The sequence below is a fragment of the Scleropages formosus genome, chromosome 4, assembly GCF_900964775.1.
Source record: "Scleropages formosus chromosome 4, fSclFor1.1, whole genome shotgun sequence".
NCBI lineage: Eukaryota > Metazoa > Chordata > Actinopteri > Osteoglossiformes > Osteoglossidae > Scleropages > Scleropages formosus.
In genome coordinates, this window is record NC_041809.1 from 1,926,775 (window position 1) to 1,951,868 (window position 25,094).

The following is a 25,094-nucleotide window of genomic DNA, read 5'->3' on the forward strand; positions in this document are numbered from 1 at the left end:
TCATTCGTTATTTGTCATTTGGATGGTGTTACTTTGTGTCCGAGTTCCCCTGATCAAGGCACTACCTTGAATTAATACAGAAAAAAATTACACAGCTCAGTCAGGGGTAAAACAGTGTAACTAGCGCCGTGTACAACCTGCACACTATAAGTCACCGTGGAGAAAAGTGCCACATAAATATGCAGCTATGATGTTTAAGCCAGAGCTCATAGTCACTTAATTCCTTCCAATCTGTCCATTTGCCGCTGAGGTCCTCTGAGAAATCACGGCAACAAAGAACAAAAAAAAAAAAAAAAAAAGGAAGAAAAAAAAAAAAAAAAAAAAAACTGCCTGGGGGGGCAAGACACACCGTCCGCACACCTGGAACCTGTGCCAGGAAGTCCCTGGAAGTGACTCCCCCCGCCCCCCCCCAGGAAGCCACTAGAAGAGAGAGACGGTACCCCGGTAAAACGGCATATGCTGGATTTCGAGGGGGCAGCCGCTCACGGCCAAGCGATCAACGAGCTGGGGGGTGCGGGGGCCACACCGCGGCATGATAAAATCTTTGTCTCAATGCCACGACCACTGCTTTGGCGGAGGGGGGACCACTAGAGCTTCCAGGTGTCAACCTGTCCATCGCTGCAGCTGAACGGCACCCAGCGGGTCCCACAGACGAACATGCGATCGCAGACCGGGGAGGGAGGGAGGGAGGGAGGGGGTGCCCACCTGCGCTCCGGAGCCAGACCGCGGGGGGGGGGGGGGGGGGGGGGGGTAAACAGATACGAGGGAAGCCCAGTTTCCATGGTGACCTCTGGTCCAAGTGCTAGAGAAGCTCTATTGAGATTCAAAGCAGGTGGAGGACAAAGAGAAAGAGCGAGAAGCACCTGTGATTTGGTAAGGGCCAGTCGGTGGCGTAATGGTCAGAGCTGGCACCTTGTAACCGAAGGACTCGGGTTTGAATCCCACTTCCTGCTGTAGTACCCTTCCTCTAGGTACTTATCCTGAACTGATACAGTAAAAATTACCCTGATGTATACATGGGTAAATCACAGTAAGTAGCTCTACCTTCAAGTCAATTTGGAGAAGAGCATTAAATTAACAAATTACTAAATAACCAAAGTACGCAAATCACAGGACACGTATACACCCATCAAGTACCTAAACCATGAGGTGTGTCGGATCCCGACACGTGGTGACCAAGGGAGCACCGCTGTCCAAGTGGAACGGTAGAGGGCGGCACGCAGTGAAGAACCCACCAGCGAGCGTATCCGTGGTTTGGAGCACAGCTGTGACTAAACTCTAAAGCAAAATTTCCCACGAGCGCCTTTAAGTCCTTTTCAGCAGGCCTCCGCCGCAGAGGGTTGCCGCGCTTCCCCGGTCCCGCATTCCTACAACTCCGCCAGCCGGGCCGGCGGTGGGAATCCAACCCGGCGCGTTTCACACACGTGGGATGCGGAGGGAGCGCCGTGTCGCCTCGTTCGACGTATCGGTTGAGCCTCATCGCCGACCGCGGTCTTCTCCCCCGCTGCCCCGTTGCCCTTTTCCACGGTGTCCGGCCCCGGCGATGGAGCCTAATTGAAAAAGCGCACGGCGCCAAATGAGGGGCTATCCATCTTGCCTTTGTGCAGTAATAACGCAATCAGGGTTCGGCGTTCGGAACGAACCGCTAACCGCTAATTACAATCAGAGAGCCCGGCTAATGGGAAGCAGGCCTGGCCACACGTACGCCGCGCGCTCGCCGAGGACCTGCGCTCGCGGCCCCTCCCTGTACGGAGAGAGACTAGGCGGGGGAAAAAGGACGGAGGCGAGACCCCCGCTGTAGAGGTGTGGCTCATCCTCACGTATGACGTTTCGTTGAAACATTTCACTTAAATATAAAGAAATGATGTTTGTGATCACGAGCGGTCAAATCACAGGACCGCAACCCCCTCCCCACTACTGGGGGAGCTGTATACAGTGTGACTTTAATATATACAGTGTGTGTCAAATGCCTTCAGCAAAATTATTTTTTCCATCATTTTGATGTGATAGTGTTGATATCGACAATGTCATTTTACAAAAAGCACAACATGACAATGTATTAAACAGACCTTTGCATGGAAACAAGAACCTTACACGGCATATACTCCTTATGAAACTTTTTTTTTCTCATGCATTTACAGTTTTATGCTTGCAAATCATGTGAAATATTTAACTAACAAAATTAAAGATTACTTTTTAACCATTTGGCCCCCATATCCCACCTTTCAGTTCCACAATTTCCACTGGCACCGCCCACTCAAAGGGTCCCGTGTGGCCGTGGTGCGGACCCTTCCTGATGTGATGCGTGCGAGGAAGGTCGACGGGTGTTTGATCAGGCCCGGTGGTCGGAACCCCATGCAGAGGTTTGAAACGCCTGCCGTTTCATGTCGACTCGCACCAAAGCTCCCTCTCCACACAGTTTAGCTTTCGCCTGAGATCAGGTGACGGTTGGAAACCGGTGTCCGTCCCCCCCACCGCACCCCAGCCCACCAGCACTAAACACACAACATGTGAACATGTGTTTATTGAGATCTGTGCCCAAACCTGGCGTGGGGTCAATTTATGTACCAATTCATTTTAAATTATGTACCGCCTGTACTAATTGTACATCCCTCTATCGCAGACAGGGCAGAACATTGGATTTCTGGATCACAGCAGCTGGTGGGTTGAAAAAATTAACATTTAGGATTTACTGATTGAAATATTGATAAATAAATCAATTTTCCTCCATCGTTGTCCTTAAATGTTTTTTTCCCCATGAGCAGGACAACAGTTTTGTTTTGCTCACCCAGTTTTCCCATCACTAATAACAATGTTATTGTTAATACCGCATTTCAGGTTTGTCTCACTGTTGCTAGGTAACAAGGTTCAATAACAACATGCCTCAAAACGGTGATCAATACATCCTACCAGAGAGAGATCGAATGTCAAAGTGCAATAATTCATCCGAGTAAAACTGCTGCAAATATAACTGAAGCAAACTGGGGGGTGGGACCACACCTATGTTACTTCCTCCGGCTCTTGCTGTGGCATCCAGTTTTACCATAATCAGTGTATTCAGGCTAAGGCCACTAGATCTTATCGCTGTGATCAGAAGGTGGCACAGTAGTTCTAACCCTCACTTTGCGAAGAGGTGCTGGGTTCAAATCTAACATCCTGGTCAAGGTACTTACTCTGAATTGACAGGAAAAATTACTTTGCTGTATGGATGGATAAATTATCCTTAAATTGATTAAGAGCAAGTTGCCTTGAACAAAGGTATCAGATGAATCAATACAGAGAACTTGACGGCTCAAGTCACAGCAGCACATCGAGTTCTGTCCATCAGTCCGTCTTTTTATTCGTCTGTTCATCCGTCTATCCGCTGCAGCACGCAGGAATGTGGCCACGCCCCCTCCAAGGCTACCGTCTGCACCGCGCTCAGGTGCGGCGATGCTGTTCGAACGGACTGTTGGAGGACAGACCCCAAGTCTGGCGCTGTGCCACTGCTCACTCACGTCACGTCCATTCGTTCGTCCATCCGTCCACCCACCCATTGCCAAGGGCGACCAACCGTCCTCTAACTGTCGTCTCGCTGGACCATCTACAGGCGGTACAATCTGCCAGCAGCCAGAACTGACTGTAGAGGTGAGTCAGGGACCTGGTCCGCTAACGGTCACCAGGGCGGTTATAGGCAGAACTGGGAAGGGGACAAAAAATCCGGGGGGGGGGTCATAAAAACAGAGAAAGTGTGTCACTGACCACGCCTCTGAAACTTCTCACTCCCAACCCACAAGCGGGGAGGGGGGGGTTGGGACACAGGAGGTCACTTCGAAGACCCGTGCGACTTCAGCAGGAGGACAAGCGATGACTTCCTGCTTCTTCATAATAACGAGGCAGGAATGACGGAGCCGCCGGGGGGCCGTAAAGCGAAGCGGGGTTCGGACCCGACGCGTTCCCGATTCCGCGGCACGGCAACTACACCGCGAACTGTCAAGAGGGTACAAGAGGGCGCACTGTGCGGCACGAACATGAGCGTAGCAGCGTGGCCCATTCGAGATAAATCTCGGTGCTTCTTCTCGCTTTATCTGTTCCGTTATGTTTTCCGCGCACATTAAAAGAACATCTCTGACAATTTTACACTTTTGGATACAGCGCAGAGGCGACCAGCGAAAGGAGCTCTGATATTCAGAGGACGCCGACTGTTCTCTGGATGAGCGCCAAACGCAGCCGTTTCTCATCCCGCGGTGAGGACGGGGAAGCTGCGTGGCACGCAAGGCATCCGGCGCCCGGGGCCTGAAGTGAGAGCGCTTCCCCACTTGGCCCAGAAGGCGACCCTGGACATAGCCCCATCCCCGGAGGAAAGAGGAACACCCAAATTCGAGGTGACGGCGCAGTCAAGGACAGCGCGTCGCCCGGAGCAGCCAAAAAAATGACCAAAAAAAAAAAAAAAATTCAGCTTTTTTTTTTTTTTGTCAGATTTCAGGAACCCTGGGTTCGCAGCATCTGAGCAGAGGACTGTTTTTGTTGAGTGCACTCAGTTTGCTTGTGTTGGAAAAGCAAGCGTCGGCTTCTTCAATGGGACATGACTCGACCGGCAGCCCGACATCAACCCACCAGCACCTTATGGGGTCACATCCTGGTTTTTAAAACAAAAACCACTGGATTCCATCCCGTCATCCTCAAAGCTCCACAGACAGATCTGGCAAAAATGCTTTCCAAGAACTTTCACAAGCACCACCCCCCCACCCCACCCCCAGAAGGTGGCCTCTGGGTTCTGTAATTTATTCATTATGTTATTATCATGGTAACTTATGTAATGTCTTACCCAGTCCGTTTTAAATTTACTGGGTTTTACTGAACCAAACATGGACTTCTGATGTTATTAACGAGAGGAAGCGTGTTTGAACATTGAGGCTCAAGAGACCTTTGAAAGACACCGATGTCCGAACAGAGTTTCCTCATCGCTCCGGTTTCATAGATGGAATTTTCTTTTCCCGTTTGTGGAAAGTTTAATGTATCGTAAAAATCGTGTTTATTTCCTTTCTCAATTTTATATGAAAGCAACGGGTGTCCTTTTACTTGCTTTTACTTTAATAGGGTTAAAAAAAAAAAAACACACTGGAAATGAAGCCTTAAAGGAGCTTTTCAAAAGAGGTCGGGTCGGTCGCAGACACGCAAGGGGAGCGTAGACCGGCTGGGCCGATGTTGTGGGTGCGGCGCACGCTGGGGGGAAAAAAGGCCGTTACTTGCAGCGCCCCCTCGGCCGTGCGGTCCCTGGCCGACGTCGCGGGGACGAGCTGCGGTTCCTCCTCCTCCCCTCCGGCTCTGCTGAGAACTGCCAAACCGCGGCCGCGTGAAGGACAGAAAAAACAGCGGCGAAGCAGAGAACAATTGTCACGTGTTCGCGACCCGTCCGCAGAGGAGGCTCGCCGAGACACCGTGTGACAGCACGTCGCCCCGCTGCGGCGCTCCGTCCACGGTCAGCGTGACCTACCAAGTAATTGGGCCGTCTCGTTTCCAGTCAGGCAACCCACCCACCCATACTGAATGGGCGCTGAGCCACATCCCCTGGTCCAGGGTCTCGGTGCCAGACTGAACCACCGCAGCGCCGGTGTGGGAGCGTTTGGGGGAGTGCAGAGCAATGGGAACTGGGTGAAGTGGAAAGCTGATCCAGTATACCGCGGTACAAGTTGTTCATGACCTGCCTAAGCATGTCTCCCCCCTTCTCCTCCTACGGCCAACAATATGGTTAAAGGATCTGCAAAAGGCCTGATCCCTCCCTATACCCCACCAGCTCTTCTGAGCTCCTCCACCTCTGGCTGCTGGGTGGTTCAACTCACAGGAGTCCAAAATCTGTTCCACAACAGGTCAAGTCTGTCAGTTCTCAGGTTTAGCCTCAACGTGTTGAAGGAGCTTCTCGTGTCCCTCAGAGCTGCTGAGTCCCTCCTACCAACACCCTCTGCTATGATTATTTATGCATTTGCTGTTCGTATGTCACTTCTACAGGATCTACTAGAGGGATGTGAACCAGTGACACGCAAGCTGTATGTCTATAATGCTGTGTCGGTGTCTAAAGGTCTTTGTGCGCTGCTGTAAGTTGTACCTCACTTTGGAGTAAAGTGTCTAATAACTGAAGGATGGAGGCCTGGTGAAAGTGTGTACCGGGGGGGGGAAAGAGTGCTGTCCCACGAGCATCACACATGTAATGTCACCCCTGCCCACCCAGAGCTCCCAAAAACAGCCAACGCTCCCTCAGTCCAAAGGCCTTTGGGTGAGTGCATGGACCATGCCCCAGAGCTCCTCGCTGCCTCCTCGAACCAATCCACCACACAGCCTGGCTTTCCCATACAGACTATCCAGCGCATATTAAAAAGCACCAGACACAGGAGCCAAACCTCAGAAAAAGTATGAAAAACAGCAGAGCACTTTTTAAAGGGGCTTGGAAACCACTGGGCAACATGAAAAGAGGCGTTCATGAAATAAATGCCCCAATTACAACGCACTAAATATTAAAAACAGATTCCGGTGCTGCGCGACGGCGGCCGGCAGAGGTGCTGGATCCACTCAGCGAGCCGAACCGCAAAAGAAACACTTTGAGCAACACAAAGGAGCAGAATGTAAATCCCAGCAGAGCGAGACAAAAGGAGCGGTGGGTGGGGCAAGGCCAGCCAGCACCGCGGTAAACACCACAAAGCTGGAGTTCCTCGTGGGGGAAAACCAAACTCATACCTGCAAGAAAATGAAAACCAGAAGAAACCGCTGGCACTGAGCAAAGAACACACACACACACACACACACACACACACACACACACACACACACACACACACACAGTGCTCTGAGATACTAGGCAGATGGACCCTGAGCAAGTTCTCCCCATCAACAATAACCACGAGAAATATTTTTTTAAAATCTCATTTAAATTACTAGTGAAATGTGCTTCCTGAGACAGATATATAATTTTTGTGACCAAAGGAAAATTACACATATATACGCACACACACATACACGTATTTTTAAATACACTAGTTTCCTCTCCCCTTATGAAATTAAACACAAAAAGTCACATCCTGGACATGGGGTTTGTCCCTGGTGGCAAGTCTGAGCTCAAGGGACAAAATGTTGAGAAAGATCCCTACCGGACGCACTTTATTCAAAAAAAATTTGCCTTATGATTTAGCCAATATTATTTCTGCCCACTAAATGAGAGAGCACTGCTTCCTTAAAGTGACAGTACACACATATATGAAATTTATTACAGGATTTTTTTTTTTTTTTTTTTTAAAACACCCGTCAAAATACACAGTGCTCCTTTCCAAAAAAGTGGAATCTGACAGAGGTTCCAGGTACATATCCTTTACTGCACAGAGCCGTATGCATTTCGCTTCCTGCCTCCTGCTGATACAGCGCTCAGTTCACAGCACTACTATAATGTAAAGCAGCACCACAACCATATATTTCTCTATAAAAATGTCAAAAATTTATGTTGGCATTTTTGATTTAGCATTTATAGTATTGGGTACCAATATGACAGCTTAAGCTAGAGACCAGGAAAATTAACACTTGGGCCACATTAAGCATTTAACAACTAGCTTCTCCATTATCACATTCATCGATTTTCATTGATTGGGTATCAGAATTCTTTACTAATTATAATTCAGCGATTGGGGCAGGAGGAGGCGTAGGGGGTGGAGCTGTTGCTTCGCAGCGAAAGGATGCGTGTTCAAATCCCGACACCCTGCTGCAGTACCCTTGATGGAGGCACTAACACAGAATTGCCCCGTTGAAAGTTACCCTGCTTTATCAAAGGGTAAATCAGTGCCAGCAGTTCTGAAGAAAAGCCGGAGATGGGAGTAATTTTATTTTAAGTAGACGAGACACACCCACGTCAGCGAGCCTTGTGAGGAAGATGAGCTTCCGTGCTGGGACAGCCCTGGTACCCAGGTACCCCTTGGTATTGACCTGTACCACCCTGATCTTGTGGACAATAAAAATACAAGGGGAGTTTCCCAAAATTCTGTTTTGCATTTCTAGACAATAAACCAAAAAGACACCAACACTCAGTGTCAGAGTAAATTTTGTGCGCGTGCCTCCTAGCTCCAAAGTCTCGACGGCACCGAGACCCCCTCCATCCACCCGTTCGTTCTCAGCACCGGCACCGAGGAGGAAGCGGAAGTTTGGTCTTCCCAGTGTGCGCTTGTGAGAGAGAGACTGCTCATCGCCCATGACAGTGCAGGGAGAACAAACATCTGATGACTGACAGGACAATAAACAGTGTTCCCCTCATTCTGCGCCGTGCCCTCGCCGCACCACGCCACACTGTGCTTTCCTGACATTGTCTTCGACGGTAACCCCCCACCCCCGGCCTCGCTCCCGCGCCGCAGCTCCTCCTTCCCTCCCGCCCGCCACTTCTGGAAGAGGACCTATAAATAATGCGGCACGAAGGCATTTAAACATTTCCACCCAAAGCGGGGGGGTCCCGTGTGCGGCCTGAGGGCTGCGAGAAAGCTGGTGAATAATTAATACCTGACTGTACCGACCCGAAATACTGTAAATTCCACCGTTACCGCATTTCATTACATTCATTCATTCGGCTCATGCTTTTCACCAAAGTCCCTTACAGGGATTTACCCATATACAAAGCTGGGTCAATTCGGGGTAAGTAGCTTCTTCAGAGTGATCTGATCATCACTGTAGCAGGAGATGAGATTTGAACCCACAACCTTGGAGTCTGAAGACAGAAGCTACGACCACTACGGCACACATATGTTGTCCACATATTCTAGGACGACAATGCTAAGCGCCGAGTTACCCGCTGGTAAATTATGTGGTAAAATAACCCATTTATAGAGGAGACATTACTTTCAGTGTTTAACACCGTTTATTACCATGGTAAACCTGTTTAAACTGTTCAGTTTACATACGTCGCTTACTGCGATTTTTCACACATGTAGCCCTTGGCCGTAAAGTGGTTCACCAGGTACCACAGGAGTCAAAACGGCTGCCTGAAGGACTTGTGTTTGAATCCGACCTCCCGCTATAGTGCCGCTGATCAAGGTACTTATTGTGAACCGATACAGCAAAAATTACCCCACTGTATAAATGGGTAAATCGGTGTAAGTAGCGTAACGCCGGAACTCACTTTGGAGAAAAGTAGAGTAAATGTGAAATGCTGGACAGCCGTGATCTAAATGATTAGAGCGAGATTCTCCTGTTTGTCTCCTAGGTAACGCGTAAACACAGTCCTGTCGAGGCATCGACAAACAGGCAGCGGCATAATCACCTGCATCCGAACAACAAAACAAAGGGATTCTCGCTTTGAACGCGCAGAGGACAATACACAAATACCTGCTCGTACCGCGGTATTAAACAGTGAGCGTATTGAGGATGGCCATTAGAATTACAAACACAATGGATTAGCGGAGATTTATCAGGAGCTTAAATCAAGACTGAATGGTAAAGGTGCCAATTAACATGAGTTATACATCGAATTTACCGCCAAGACGTCGCCATAAAAGTTTCGGAGCTTCTCCACGTGTGGTGAGAGGAGGCGTGGGGAGGGAGGGGGGACCACGACGCGACCACGGTAACACCGCACCGGGCCACACTGTACTCGTCTCATTCACTTTTGCAGAGCAAATTGGATTGGATTACGGCGGTAATGAGACGGGGAAGGAACGCGGTTCACCGAGGGTGATGAAACACAGCGCAACGCCGGCACCGCGGACCCCGGTGAGAGGGGATCCTTCCTCTTCCTCTGCGGAGAGACAGAGCTGTGTGCAGGTGAGGCAACACACTCGCCAGTTATCACACACTCTCCTCCAAATCCATGTACAACTGAGAGTAAACAAAGTGCAACAACAAAGACGTGCTTTAGACACAGACACTGGATTAAAGACACAGGGCTTGTGTGTCTGACGCCACCGTCTTGCTGGTTCACGTCCCTCCAGTAGCTCCAATAGAAGTGAAATTCTGCAAATACATAGATAATCACAGCAGATTGTGTCGATAGGAGGAATTCAGCAGCTCTGAGGAGCAGAGGGAGCTCATTCGACTGCCTATGGAAGTTAGATTCAAATAGCAAATACGCAGATAATCATAGCAGCTGCTGTTGGACTCATCTCCTCGCAGCTGTGAGGAGATCAGGAGAGAAGCGGCTGTCGGAGAGGGGTTTGAGACCCTTCTTCAATGCAAGGGTGATTCAGCAGCTCCGAGAGACACAGGAAATTCATTCCACCACATCGGGGGAAAAAACTGACAACCTACACACTTTTGATACCGGACCCCTATGAGTAGGACCCCAAGCAGTAGGAGATGGAGGAGCTCAGAGCACTTCCTGGGCTGTGGGGTGTGACCAGCTCCTGTAGGTATTGGGGTTCACATCCTTTGACTGTCTCGTATGCCGCTTTAAAAAAAAAAACGTTCAAGCTTCAGCTTGTCTCCTGCCAGCTTCCTGTACCCTCAATCATGAGGCTCAACACCACACTCTGGGTTCATGTCCCCCAGCGCTGGACCTCAAACACCGCTTTACAGGAAAGGACCCCGTCGTGTTGAATGTGGCGGGACCCGTAATCCGGCAGGGGGCTCAGAACCTATTAAAGGGATTAGACTGATTCCACGGCAAAGCAGCAGCATCGTAAGCCAAAGCAGCGGCACGCCCCCATCGGCCGCCTCGCCAAAACTCACTTATTTGTCCATTTCATCACGCTAATGGCAGGAGCTGTGATCCTATTAGAGCTCGGAGCCCTGGGTTCGACCGACGCCGTTTGCTCGAGGTCACTCCTTAAATCAGTTCTCGCGGCTGTGGCACAAATCATCAGCTCGTCCACCTTGCCCCTTGAACCAGACCCCATCCATCTTCTCTGGGTGCCGATCCAACCCCCTGAAACCGCCAGCACCATTAAGCTCCGCCCACGTGGGCCGACCCAATTATCAGAAGACCAGTTAATTGAATTAAGTGCTTCTTGCAATTCGAACGGCGAGAATAAAACGAAGGAATCCACGGAGCGTGTGCAAACGCAACCACCGCCCTCTTAGCCAAACGGCGCGGAACTCGGCGCTTTCAGAGGAAATTAATTTAACGGACGTTTGGAGGAAATTAATTTAGCGGCTTTTCTTGGGGGAAGTGCTACCGTCAGCACGGCGGCCAGAGGGGATGCTGGGATGGCTGCAGATCAGGTGCGTACCTTTACGCCCCCCCGTCACCACAGAAGCAGTAGAAACCAGAGCGCCGCCTGCTGGGCACCTGAGGCTTTACCACAGGGAGCAGGGCCTTGTGGCCAGTCGCTCGACGCTCTTTTCCAAAGGCCAGCAGGTGCAAGGCCTGGGTTCGAATCCCATCTCCTGCTATTGTGCCAAGGTACTTGCCCTCAACGGGTACAATAAAAATGAGTACAGTGACACCCTGGAAACACCCACCCTGGAAATCCACTTCTTGCAGAGGTCTAATTTAAAATGCGGCGCCATTAGCGTGGAACTCGGGTGGGTGGGGGGGGGGACTGCTCTGGGGAGGCGGCAGCGGATAATTGATTTGAGCTTGATATCTCTGACAAGAGGAGCTGTTGATGTGCCGATACTTGTCGCGGTTGATCCCCCCCGGCTGCGAGCCCAGGACGGCAGTTCCGGCTCCTTCCGCAAAATCGCTCTACGGAGCAGAGCGCTGCGTAATTACGGACGGTTAATTAAAGGGGCTCTTCGAGAACATTCAACCGTAATCCACAGCAGGCGCAACGCCAAAAAAGGGGTCAGGGTTTGAGCTCATTATCATTACCGCCATTATTAATATCACCATTAATCACTTTTCCTTCCTGTACAGAAACAAAAACGGCAAAGGAAACATTAGAGAAAAAGAGAGCAAATGCGGAACGAAACAATTATGCCCGTTATGGAGGATCACATCCGAGTACGAAGCGATGTGCCGCCGCCTCCGAAGTGGCCGTTTACATGCACCGTTACACAGAACTCCTACAGGACTTGTTTACACTGATTCCTGCTTAATTTTACCCCTTTTTTTTTTTTTTTTTTAATTTAAGTAAGTGCATATTTCATTTTCCGGCCAAGTCACCGCGCAGCCCGGGAGCCCCGGCAGGGCCGCTTCGGTGCGTCACAGGAGCAGGCCCCGCTAGCTTCCTGCCGAGCTGGACGCGACGCCGGCTCGCTTTCACGCGCCAGAAGGGCAGTCCGTGTCGCCCGCAGGACGGAATTGCGGGACGGGAGGGGGAGTGGGCAGGTCAACCTAAACGAATGAACTAGTGCCAAAAGGAGGCCCTGCCGAGATGCGGGAACGCGTCGGTACGGCAACGGCACAGCCCTGGTATCAGGAGCCCGTGGTGCTGTTGAACATCGCACGCCCGTCCAGGGTGGGGGGAACGAGAGCCCCGAACACGGAGCGGAGGTAACGGCAATAATAAAGAGAGTCACCCTTGCAGTGCAGGCGCTGTGTGGAATTGGGGGGGGGGGGAGATGGGAAGAAGGAGCCTTCAAGTTGTAGCTTAATGCCACTTTGCAGCTTGGGGGAAGAAAAAAAGGGGGAACTTTGAGGGTCGTGCTGCGGAGCCACAGTGCGCTCTGGTGGTCACCGCCCGCCATGACACCTTCACAGCACACGGCACCTGTTGGGGGCAGCGGGGGGTGGAGGGGTCTTACCTACTTATTTTACTTTTTTAAAAAAAAAATTTAAAACAGGAATGCGAAAACAAAACTAGCTCAGGATGAGCCCTGCCACGACAAAGGGTGCGGGAAGCGGGTTCCAGTCACCGCTCCCAGCGACCGCTTTCACCACCAGCAAAGCGCCGCACTTTGTATTCCGGCAGAGAGGCCTCTCCGGGGCGATCCCTCACAAACAGGAGCGCCTTTGTCACAGCGCAGACTCCGTCGGGGGGGTGCGGCTAGTTTCAAGTAATTTTTTTTTTTTCTTTTTTGGTTTTCAGTCTGAGGCCTGCAGTGTGAAAGGACACAGGAGCAGCTCACTGGAGGCTCTGGCACTCGGCACCTTTCGCCTCGGCGCCACGTTATTGCCGACGGGAGAACCGGCACCGGCTCTATAATAAAGGGCGGCCCCACGATGCCCGTCTTTCTTTTTTTTTTTTTTTTTAATAAATATGTGCGGGATGCAGTAGCACAAAGCGCTGGTTCTCCGAGTCGCCTCCTTAACCGACTCCCCAACATCAGAGTGTGGGGGAGAAACGCGTTTCGGCAAATTATCCGCAGAACCACAACTCTACAACTCGACAGTTACTCAGCTGGACCCGAGAAAGTTCCTCTTTCCTGTCGACCGCACACCCTACCTCAGCTCCCAGTACCACGGAGCTGTGAGCACACAGTCCAGTGCACAACAAGATTAAATCTGAAAGAGAAATGTGGGACACAAACTGTTAAATAAATACAACTTATTTTTAGTGATGTGCATAAGATTTTTAATCACACCATAGGAATATTTTAGTGTAAAGGCACATGTGGTACAGAAGTGATGTAAATGCTGCACCCTGATCCTTTCCCAAATAGTTACATCACCCGATTTCAGCGTTGCGGGACTTCCCAGAGTACAGTCCATAAAATGTGTTGAAATAAAGTGCGAAAACGTCCTCGTGTTGGGGGGGTTGCAGGCACCCTCCACGTGACACTACTGTATCTCGTACTACAGTTACATTATTACAGCTTCAGAGGAAAAAAAGTTACATTCGGGAGGAGCAAAATTATCACGATCAATAAGCGGCGGTGCATCGGCTTCGGTGCCGTTTCGTTTCAACGCCGACATCAGCGTGTCGGCCCGCGGTGGCGGTCAGGCGGCCGCGCCTCAAACACACAACATACAGGATGCAGAGGGTCACATCGCAGTGTCTTCTTCCACTTCCCCCCCTGGGCGAGGGTGGGGTTGGGATCTGACCTCTGACCAGTCGGGGCGAGAGAGGGGTCCCGGGAGGCCTGCGGTGAATTCTCCGGCACGCCGAGTGCCGACAGCCCGTAATGGAAAGCGGCCGTGTTTTATAGCCTCTCTGGCTCCTTCCCCCGACAGCACCGGGTTCGAGATTCAGCCCAGGATGGAGGTATAACTCCGAGTGGCACGCGCACACACACACACACACACACACACACTATAAAATAAAGACAATAAACCTGAGGCGCAGACGCAATGCCGCAGGGGGACAGTAATGCAGCGCTACGTTTGTCAATACATCACCGTGTCACAGATGCGACCCCGTTCCCCACCTGGGACGGACAGGATCGAGGGGGTCGGCCGCACGCGACACCCACTCCGCCCACGTGCCACGCCGGCGCTCCCACTAACACCGTGTGCTAAAGGGATACGGTAACAATAACCTGGCTGTTGAATGACACTAAGTAATAAAACTGATGGGACACCTGCTGCCGCAGTGCTTAGAACCATTGTCGTTGGAGCAGAAGGTCGCAGGTTCGATACCCACCGCTGGCTGTAGCACCCTTTGAGCAAGGTAATTGCTCCAAATCAATAAAATTACCCTGCTGAATAAATGGCTGAATAGTTGTGAATACCTTAATGCTGAAAGTCACTTTGGAGAACAGTGTCAGATAAATTAAAAGTAAAATACATGCAGGGAATAAATTTTAAATTAAAACACTCATAACGAATAACCAGCAACAATTAGCAACTGATAATTTGTTTATTAAAAGATTTTCATTCTTTATTACCAGTTTATACAATAAATCACTTTGGAGAGCAGTAACATAAATCGATAGCTAAGTAAAGGTATCCAGCAAATAAAAATGTTTTAAAAGAATAAAACATTTGAGAATTTCCCTCCGTCACAATGAGCACGAGAGAGTCGTTCACATTTCCACTCCTATTAGGACCGAGGTCCCTCACGGCTGCAATTGATTTTGCCCACAAGAAATTCGTTTCAATGAAAGAAGCAACAATGCATCCAGAAAGAGATTTTAAAACCCATAACGTGCACGTGCGCCACCGCGCCCCTCATCAGAACGCAGTCCCGGGACCGGCGGGCGAAGTGCGAGCCTTTCGCTCTTGACTTGGAGCTCAAGTCAACAAAAGCCACAAAACGACTTTGTAAACTTCGAAGAGGTACCAACCTGTGTGGACAGGGTGGATTTTGTTCAGGTCACTGAACAAACTGCTCTCCATCACGGACACTCCATCCCACCCACTTCACAGCACGCTGCGGAGACAGCGAAGCTCATGTTCTAAAAGACTCATTCAGCTCCGCTGCCGTAAAGAACGGTTCGGGAAATCATTTCTACCGTTTGCAATAACTTGGTACAACAGCTCACCTCTGTGTGACAGATGAACTATTCAGCACTATTGTTAGTTCATCTTGTTACTGATTATATTACCGTTTTGTACAACTTGCACTTTGCTGTTGCACTACATACTGTTTTTATTTAATATACTTTTTCTTTTATTTTTCCAACAGTATACATAATTGCACATATTTTTATCTTGTATTTTTCCACTTGTTTTATATGTTTTTTAAATATATACTGCAAGTATTTATCTGACTTGTGTTCTGCTGCTGTAACAATTTCCCTTGTGGGATCAATAAAGTATATCTATCTATCTATCTATCTATCTATCTATTTTTACTTTTGTTTTCCTTTCATGGTGGAATGAGCGCCGTGTCCCTCGGAGCTGCTGAATCCCTCCTATCAACACCAGCTGCTGGAATTATCTATGTATTTGCTATCTGAATGTCACTTCTATAGGAGCTACTGGAGGGATATGAACCAGCAACACAGTGGTGTGGTGTGTGGCGCGCGTGCGCGCACACACACATAGCTCGTATGTTGCTTTGGAGAGAAGTGTCCCATGGATGAATAAATGTAAATGTTACCGAATTGAAGAATATTGAAAATGAAGACATAACTCCCCCGCCCTTCAGCAAAATCAGTTGGGGGGGGGGGGGGGGGGGGGGGGGGCAGTATACTCAGAGCAGCACACAGCAGTGAGGTGGGGGTCCCGCCCCTTTCATGGCTCGCTGACAGTCCTATCAGGTGTGTGGTTAGGATTATTGGATTATATGTGCAGGGTTGGAACTCCAGCGTCTTTGTTATTCATATCTGCACCCCCCCGCCGTAAACTGGGAAGAAACTATTATCCTGACCCCAGTTATCTGCTCCCGACTTGTTTCCGGAAGTAGAGCCAATATCAGACATTGCGTACTACATTATTTCTTACGTGCACAACTTCCATTTGGGTCCAAATGATGCCTCATGTCATAAGGTAAAAACAGGGGAATGCAGTGAAATGCCACATTCCATTCTTCGCAGTTTTTTCCAAAATGATTTGATATTTATAAATCAATTATTCCTTCTCCACTAAGTTTTTTCTTAGCGAACATGGACCTGGATCTTCATTAAAAAAAAAAAAAAAAAACACTCACCTTTAATTCTACACGTACAATCGAGGTGCAAGAAATAAAATTTAACAAGACAGTTCATTTTATACAAAGATGATTTGTTACATTTTGACAGTTATAAAGACCTGGCAGTTTCTTCTTGTCCCCTCCTCGCCCCCAGAGTGCATCACATTTAAATAAGTGAATTATTAAATGAACACCCGGTGCAGGTTTCTAGAGCCCAAGAATTCCAATGTGGACCTCCTGATGATATGGTATTATGGAATAGTGATGATCCGGCACCGGATATGTGAAGAAGCAGATCGGACCACGTGGGGGGCAGCCTGAGCCATATGGATCCTGCACTTCGCATCAGCGTGATCAGAACAGTAACTCAATTTTTTTTTTTCCTAAATCAATCGATCGATCGATCGATCAGTTGGGTCACCACACCCAGTTCCACCCCGAGTTGCTGCCTGGAATTTTCCAGGAAGGAAAAAGTAATGATTTATAGTGTCTAAAGGACATTATGGGAAACGAAGAAGCATTAAGGAGCATTTCGGTTCTCAAAGAGAACAACAGGAAACCAAAATACCGGAGCTCAGCACCAAACTTGGAGAGAAAGAAGAAAAGAAAAAGTCGCCTCGGATCTCGGCACCGGATTTCAGCCCCTTTAATGCTGCGTTTGCTCCCGACTGCCGGAGGTGGGGGGGCTCCGAGATCCGATGGATTAGCAATCGAAGGGCAATTGGAGAGCAATGCGATTAGGGGGTCGCCCCGTCTCCTGCCACCTGTCCACGAGCACATGGGGAGGGGGAGTTGGTCGGTCCCTGTAGCCCGACCCGCTGGAGGAGCCGGGAGGTTCGAGTAGCCTCAACTGTACGGATGGGGGTCGTCGAGGCCCCTATGGAACTTTCCAGAAATAAACGGGTCAAAAGAGGAGCGGGAATGAAGGGCACTTTAGGGGCCCAGCGAGTCCTGTTGTCATCACACATGGTACGAGGTCCCAGCACACATTTACTATATGACAGCACTATAAAAACACACCATTCATGTGGTGAGCAAAGGAATCCCTGTGGCACCAGCTCTCCTCTCGCGCTCCAGATCAGAGCGGCCGGAGGGTCCTGGATGCCCCTAGAGGAGAAGCACCACAGAAGCCCTGGGACTCCTGCTTTTCGATGCAGTAACACAGGTATGCACATTTTTTGTTTTTTTTTTTTAAATAATAAAAAAAATACAGGTACATAGGACTGTGTGTGTGAGTGAGCGCACGCTTGTATAAGTTAAACAACCTGTATTAAATCGATCAATCAAAATCTGGCCCCCCGGTGATCGCCCAGCTTTGTCCAGGTTCGAGCAGAAGGGCCCACCTGGGAGCGGGACTAGGGATGCGACCCTCCCGCGGTTAAAAGGTGCGCGTCAGCCGAGACGTGGCGCACTTTCCAAAGTAGTCCAATGGGCAACGGGGGGAGCAGCGGTTAGAGCAATCGCCTTCCAGTCAAAGGAGCTGGGTTCAACTCCCGCCTCCTGCTACAGTACCCTTGATCGAAGTACTTGCCACAAATCAATACAGTAAAAATTGCATAAATGTGTAAATCAGCGTAAGCAGCTTTAACACAAACCCTTGTGTCCCTTGGTTCTGCACCACACACACACACACACACACACTTTTCGAAGGCAGCACTTGGCTCCAGCAGGGAGTGCGAGTGTCTCGTTGAGGAAAAACGGACACAGACAGACGAACAGCGCAGTTTCTCCATTGTCGCTTCCCTTTTCCCTCCACTTTGGTTTTTTTCTTTTTAATCATTCTTCCAATTCAAATACACACGTCTCAGTGTGCGAGGTGTGTAATCCAGCAGGTGCATAAAGCATTGCGCTGTCAGAAGGATTTCCCTCTGTCCTCTAAGCTTTTTTGTTTTTTCCCCTGCTAAGCAAATTCAGGAGGGTCACAAAGCAAAGCTTCTGCCTTAAAAAAAAAAAACCATGTTTTTACAGCCTTGTCACCACATAACTGGGTTTTGCGCGCACACGCACAAAAAGATGACACAAGACGCCTCTCTGGGTGCAGTTCCCCTCCACACACTAGAGGGCACACCTGTAATTCCTTGCAGTAATGCCATGACCACTTGGCATCTTCCCAGCCGGAGAACCCACTCCAGACAAATGAGGTACAGTCACCGCGGTGCAAGTTCTTAAACCAGAGACATTCACATCGCACCCCTGAGCACCAATCCAACAAGGTTACGACCCAAACTCGATCCACCAGCCCAGGGTGTCGCACCGTGACGGACAGCGCCCCAAAAGCCCCTGCGTGCGGTCCCTCACGGTCACTCGCACGCCAGTATTTCCAGTTCACACCCGCCCGGCTGTGGGCATCCTGCCACCACAACATCCAACCCAAACGGGTGCCCGATCACGCCAACACCGTAAGCGGCACTACGGCAAAATGAAGAGCTCCCTCGAGACCAGCACCACATCCAGCGAGCACATTTACTGCGGGAGATGCCACGACGCGCAAGCTTCGGGTCCGCAACAGCGGGGTGGGCGGAGAACCCGTTCCACGCCAGCCTCGGGGAGTAAACGTGTTTTTAAAAAAAAAAAACCCGCAGACTTACCGGCATTGACTATGGCATCGACCTCAAGGATGGTAATGTCCCCTTTGTAGAGCGAGACCTTGTCGCTGAGCAGGACGGGCACCGCTTTGGGCTCCTCCCCTTCCTCTTTACCTTCTTTACCTGGGAGAGCAGAGAGCATGGTAATTTAACACCCCCAACAGGTGCTTAATTCGCTGCTTTCTGGGCGAATCACTCTGCAAAACATGTGGACGACACGCTGGACCGGCTAGGCCCCTCCTTACCTTTACTCTTGTCATGTCTGGTCCAAGTCGGGATCTTCTCCAGCGGCACATGGTTGCCCCTGTAGTCCTTGCGTCTCTCCTCGAGGCTCAGGTCCAACAAGCGTGCTGCGGGAGGGGACAGGACCTCAGAACGTTACCACCGGGGAATGCAAAAATGCGTCATGACCCCAAAGCCAAATGACAAAACGTTCTTTCTTTTCAGCAAGAAAATCAGGTTCACGTCTCTACACACTGTGAATAAAGGCAACAAAGTGCCCTTAGACATATTTCACAAGGGGCGCAGCAGTCACTCCCACTACTGTCCACGCCACCCCTCCGATGAACAAGGTCCTTTTCCCTCAGTTACAGTAAAAATTACCCATCGGTATAATGGATAAATCACTGCTGGTGCATTAGTGTACACACCTCACACTGTGTGCTGCTTTGCAGTAAAAGCAGAGTAATCTACAGTGGTACATGCTGGTCACTTCCCCACTTTAAGTGCTAATGTGCCACAGTGACCAGCAGGGGGCGACACAGTTCACCCTTTATCCACTATGGACTTCACCTTGTACTGTCTTTACAGTGAGGACATTTATTTCCTTTTTAAAGTTCACACCAGGTCAAAACCACCTTGTTTCAGCCCCATTACGGTGCTGTTAAAGGACAAAGTACATCCCTGGGGTTTGTAATGCAGCAACATGGTGTGTTCACCGTCGCTACCCATCCCATCGTTTACTTATTAATTATTATTAAAATTATCTAGAGAGCAACATTAGACAATACAGATTCAGGGCAAACTAAGGAGTTGTTACATCTACGTGGTAAATGAATTTCCGAGGAAATCAGGCAATTTGTAAGATACATGTAAAATACACACAGGTGTGCACGAGGAACCCTGAAACGCACAGCTATGAGACGTTTACATTTGTTGACCTCCCTCAGGTCACCTCGCCCCCACAGAGCTGCTCCTGGGGCCTCTGTCCCCCCCCATTTTATAGCCCCTTGAGCAAACCTGTAAAATCATATTGCTCTTTGTGCTCACCACCACCCTGCCTTGCCCGTCGCCGTTACCCAGCATGCCTTCTGGGCTCGGCTCGGCTTCCCACGCAGCGCGAGGCCGCCACCAGCACGGGGGGGTGGTGAAAGACCCCCCTCCACCCATCTGCTGCACTGGCATTGCCCATAAAGATTCAGGATCCTGTAGTACTGGGGGGGGGGGGCACGATAGTTATCTATGCAGAGGAGCATATATGATATTTTTTATTAAAGTATGAAAGAGACGGACGAATGAATCAGCGCAGCGCTGGAGATGCCCGTTTCATACCTTAGGCTTTATTCATTTATTCTACTTTTTTTTTTTTTAAAAAAACAGCTGCAAACAGTTGAAAACACAAAGAACCTGCAGCCAGGGTGCAACAGGGCTCCCATAGCTGAGCCACCAGGTCCTGTCTGCTTTATTGTTACAAGCCTGGCAGCGCTAGCGGTAAAATCACGGTGAAGTACAGCGTGGTCCTCCACTTACGACGCGTCGTTGGACGGGAACATGGTCCCAAGTCATAAACCCCCCTTTACCCTGCACTGTACGGCCCATAGAGAACAACAAAGTTAATGTTAGATTTCCAAACATTTCACATGTCAGAAATAGAAATACCGTGTTACACATCACTACTGTACCGTATTTTCACCGTGCTGTTACTTTCACTTTCATTTCTAACCTTTTTTTTTTTCCCATTTTCGTTTCTGCACCACCAGAACTCTTGTTTTCATTTGCCCGCCTTTGTCAATAAAAAGGAACTCACAGGCAAAGAAACAAAATGTTGAGTTAACAGAACCAAGCACGGTCACTCAGGGACACACCAACCGAGTCAACAGGAAACAGCGTTCAACGTTACGAACAAATGCTGGGACTCATCATCATCAACGCTGATGGGACAACTGCTGGAAGTCAGGGCAGGGAGGGAGGGGTCAGAATTGGAGGACCCCCCTGTCCAGGTAACCCCAAAGGGCCTGACTGAGCAACCAGGTTGACTTCACCTGTTGGGCCACCAGCAGGGGGGACAGTGCTGAGAGCCTCCATCTTGGCCATCATAGGTCCCAGGTTCAAATCCCACCACCTGCTGTCAGGTCCTTGAGCAAGGTACAAACCCTGAACTGTAAAGAAAAATTCCCTTGCTCTATAAATGGGTAAATGGCTTAAAACTGTAAGCTGCTTCTTGGAAAAGTGTCCAATAAATGAATAACAGTGTGTGTATTATATATACACACACACACAAACACAAGCTCAGGGTCCAGATGACCACTGCTGCACCTATGAGCATCTATCCAACCAGAGCCCTTCTAATAAACACATTAAACACAAGTGGTCCACTGGTGGACATGCAGACAGCAACATCCAAACAACATGTTTACATGTCTTGGACCAGTGCTCACCACTGGACTCGTGTCCTTCGAATGCGTTAAGAGCCTGTAACACACGTGTTCATAGCTGAGAAAAACGAGGTCTTGGAAGAGCAGCAAACTTGAGTGGTGGACACACTGAGATTGCTGACAACTTCTATCTCTTGGGATCAATAATGGACAAGAGAGGGTCCAGCAGCGGACGGAGCTGCAGTAGAAGATGTGGAGAAGCTCCTCAGATGTGCTCACGGAGCCACAAGGACAACAAGTAGTGCTGTTCACTCAGATATCTTTCTAGAACACTCTGTTGGCGTGGGAGGTGGACACTGAAGAAGCAGGACAGGAGATACACGGACTCCTTTGGACTACGGAGCTGGAGGACACTTAAGGACACCGGAGGTAGGACAACCAACACGTGAATGTTGGGTCCAATGAGAGCAGAACTGTCCCTGGAAGCTCAGATGATGAGACTGATGTTTTCACATTTTGGACACATCATCATGAGAAGGTTGGACTCCAGAGAAGAAGAAGGAAAAAAAAAAAAAACAGTGATGCTGGAAAGGCTGGAGGGTGAAGACGACAAAGAGAGGCAACCAGGTGGATGGACTCAAGCACAGCGACAGTGGACACACCTCTCTCAATATCTAGGACAGAGCTTTCTGGAATGAAGCAACCTATATGTGGTCAACACAAGAGTCACACCGGTTCTGAGCCATCGAGCCAGTAACGGGCCGAACCGGAACCGCACGCGAGCAGCGAAATCAAAGGTACGGACTGTCCAGACACCGGTGCAGCACTGCCACTTAGGAGTAGGTGGCATCACAGTCACACAGCACCTCCTGTTGGACTGGAGCTTCTTCCTCTTGCTATTCTGGAATGCATCAAGAGGCCATCGTGCAGTGCGTGTGGGAGGGAGCTAAGGTCGCCGCCACGAGAGCCCCCGTCAAGAGGCGAACTTGGGACAGCGCTGCTTCATTGCCTAGACGTCGTTGGAGCTGAACATCATCTCCATCCAGCATCTCCACGTGGCACTTCCATCCGGAACGTCCGGCTCCTCCGCCTACAAACAGCGTCCAACCCCGTCACGAACCGCTTCCATCCAGCGCCACCGGATACCTTCCCCCTCTGGACCCATCCAGCTGCTCCACTGCACACCTCCATCATCATGTCATGTGGCAGGAGCACTGACTGTCGAGAGCTCGATCCAACAACCACCCGACACCAGCGCTCAACTCCTCCGTCCAGAACAATCGAGAACCTCCAGCCCACACCTCCACCTAAAAGTTCCACCTGACGACGTCACGCGGAACCCCCCCCTCCACCACCACCACCACGCGGCTCCTCCTGCTCTCGTGCCCCCGTTCGGAAGGCGCTCGCAGCCGGGGCAGCCCTCGCGTGAGGGCGCACGCGGGTAACGAAGAGGCGCCGTGTGAAGCGCAGGTGTGTGTGTGTGTGTCGGCGGACGTGGGAGGACAGGTGAGGTGTGTAAACCACCACGGCGGAGGAGCGAGAGACGAGTCTCACCTTTCTCCACCTTCCAGTCCTTTTTCTTCTTGCTCATGGTGCCGTGCTGGTCGGGCCTCACGGTGCTGTTTTTGGAGTGTGTCAACCCCAGGCTCACTGCCACTGCGGTCGCACACGCGGAGAAAGCGGATCGCCTCCCGGACGGAGGTGTCTCACCTGAGGGGCTGTCAAAACGAAGCAGCAGCAGCACCCGCTCCGCTCACACAACCTGCGTGCGTGCGTGCGTGCGTCCCTTCCTTCCTTCCTTCGTTCGTGTCGTACGGCCCCTCGCCTCTGCGCCGCGCGATTGGCGGGCCGGGACGCGGAAGCGGGGATGCGATTGGGCGAGTCGGCGTGTCAGTCAGAAAGACGGCCAATGGGAAGGCAGGAACGCCAACAGCTACTGTGCGTTAGGTTGATGCGCTCGGTGCCTGTGCGAGGCGTGCGCGGCGGTCGTGTAGCAACGGAGGCTGGAAGGAGGTGGTGCTGCGCAGTGGGATGGCGGCCCGTGGGGGGGGGGAATGTGGGGGAAGCGACTCGCCCCCGACACGACGGCAGTGCTCGTGCGCGCTGCCCCTCTATCTAACGTTGCGCTTTTTCAGAGCTGTGTCCCGCAAACACCGCCTTTCGTCTCTGCGAAAATGGAGGAATTATGAAACAACAACTGCTCGCCTCCGGTCCCACTGTCTTCCGCACCTCGAACGAGCATCTTTCCCCTCTTGTACCTCTATTAATTCAACCTTCCGTCCGCCCTTTCTTCCTCTTCCTGTCGTCTCGCGCTCTCTCTGAGATGCTGTAGTTGCCTGTCGGCCACACAGGTGTGTTGGACGTGACGTCACTCATTTCTAATTAACTAATAACCCCCCCTCCCCGCTAAAGGTAAACAGGCCACGCGCTTTGCCCCGAGTTACTGCTCCACGTCGCATACATACATAGTTTCTCAATGTACAAGGCGGCTTAAATATTTAAAATACTTCAAACATGACATGTTAAATCATATTTTTGTTATGAGAAAGTCTGCGAGAATGAGCCAAACATTTTCACCACCTGCTGTACACTTGTGCTTATGGTGAAGTGACAAAAGTCATTTGATTTACACTTATCTATCGGACGCTTTTATCCAAAAAGACTTCCAATGAACTCTGTGTAGTGTTATCAGCCCACACACACACACACACACACACACACACACCTTATTCACCACGGTAACTTACACTGGGTCACTCATCCATACATCAGTGGAACACACACACACACACACACACACTATCGGGGAACCTGAACAGCATGTCTTTGAACTGTGGGAGGAAACCCACGCAGATGCCGGAAGAACATGCAAACTCCACACAGACTGAGTGGGGATCGAACCCACGTTCTCTCGCACCACCCAGGCGCCGTGATACGGCAGCACTACTCTCTCTGCCACCCTGTTCTGATTTGATTAGATCTCATTGATTCCCAAGGGGGTGCGGTGGCGCAGCGGGTTTGGCCAGGTCCTGCTTTCTGGTGGGTCTTGGGTTCGAGTCCCACTTGGGGTGCCTTGTGACGCATTGGCATCCCATCCAGGATGCGTCCCCTCCCTCTCCAGCTTTACGCCCTGTGTTGCCTGGTTAGGCTCCGGCTCACCGTGACCCTGCTTGGGACTAGTGGCTTCAGCCACTGTGTGTGTGTGTGTGTGTGTGTGTGTGGGTGGGTGGGTGTATGAGAGATTGAGTCATATTTTCTTTAAATATTTCACTTGACTTAATTGTTCCTCTTACCTGCAGACCACAAAAACACTTCTCCTGAAAAGAGTATGTACGGTACAAGAGTAATAAGAGTAATTTCCCCAGTACCTGACGAGTTTTTACATTATTATTATTATTATTATTAAATTTACTAATCCGAGTCCTCCGTCCAAGGCGAATTATAATGTTAGATAATCAACTTTAAAAAACACAGCTGGGTAATTTTGACTCTCTTGATTTAGGGTAAAATTACCTGGATCAAGGGTACTGCGGCAGCAGCGTGGATTCGAACCCCGGACCCTCGGATTGCGACAGGTC

General features: G+C 50.2%; 1 protein-coding gene across 2 annotated transcripts in view; it reads right to left on the reverse strand.

The window, feature by feature from the left end:
* The window catches only part of macrod2 (mono-ADP ribosylhydrolase 2), a 257,408-nt gene extending 234,050 nt beyond the window's left edge, over positions 1–23,358 (reverse strand). Inside the window, exons 1-3 of one of the 2 annotated variants that reach the window (XM_018740111.1) lie at positions 23,071–23,356; positions 19,168–19,272; positions 18,926–19,045 (exon numbers count right to left, since the gene is read on the reverse strand). In XM_018740111.1, coding sequence (XP_018595627.1) covers positions 18,926–19,045; positions 19,168–19,272; positions 23,071–23,107 — 262 coding nt within the window. In that variant the 5' untranslated portion in view covers positions 23,108–23,356. Of the gene's footprint in view, positions 1–18,925; positions 19,046–19,167; positions 19,273–23,070 lie in introns of both variants that reach the window. The other variant, XM_018740110.2, reaches the window with a different exon arrangement.
* Between the last annotated feature and the right edge of the window lie 1,736 nt (positions 23,359–25,094).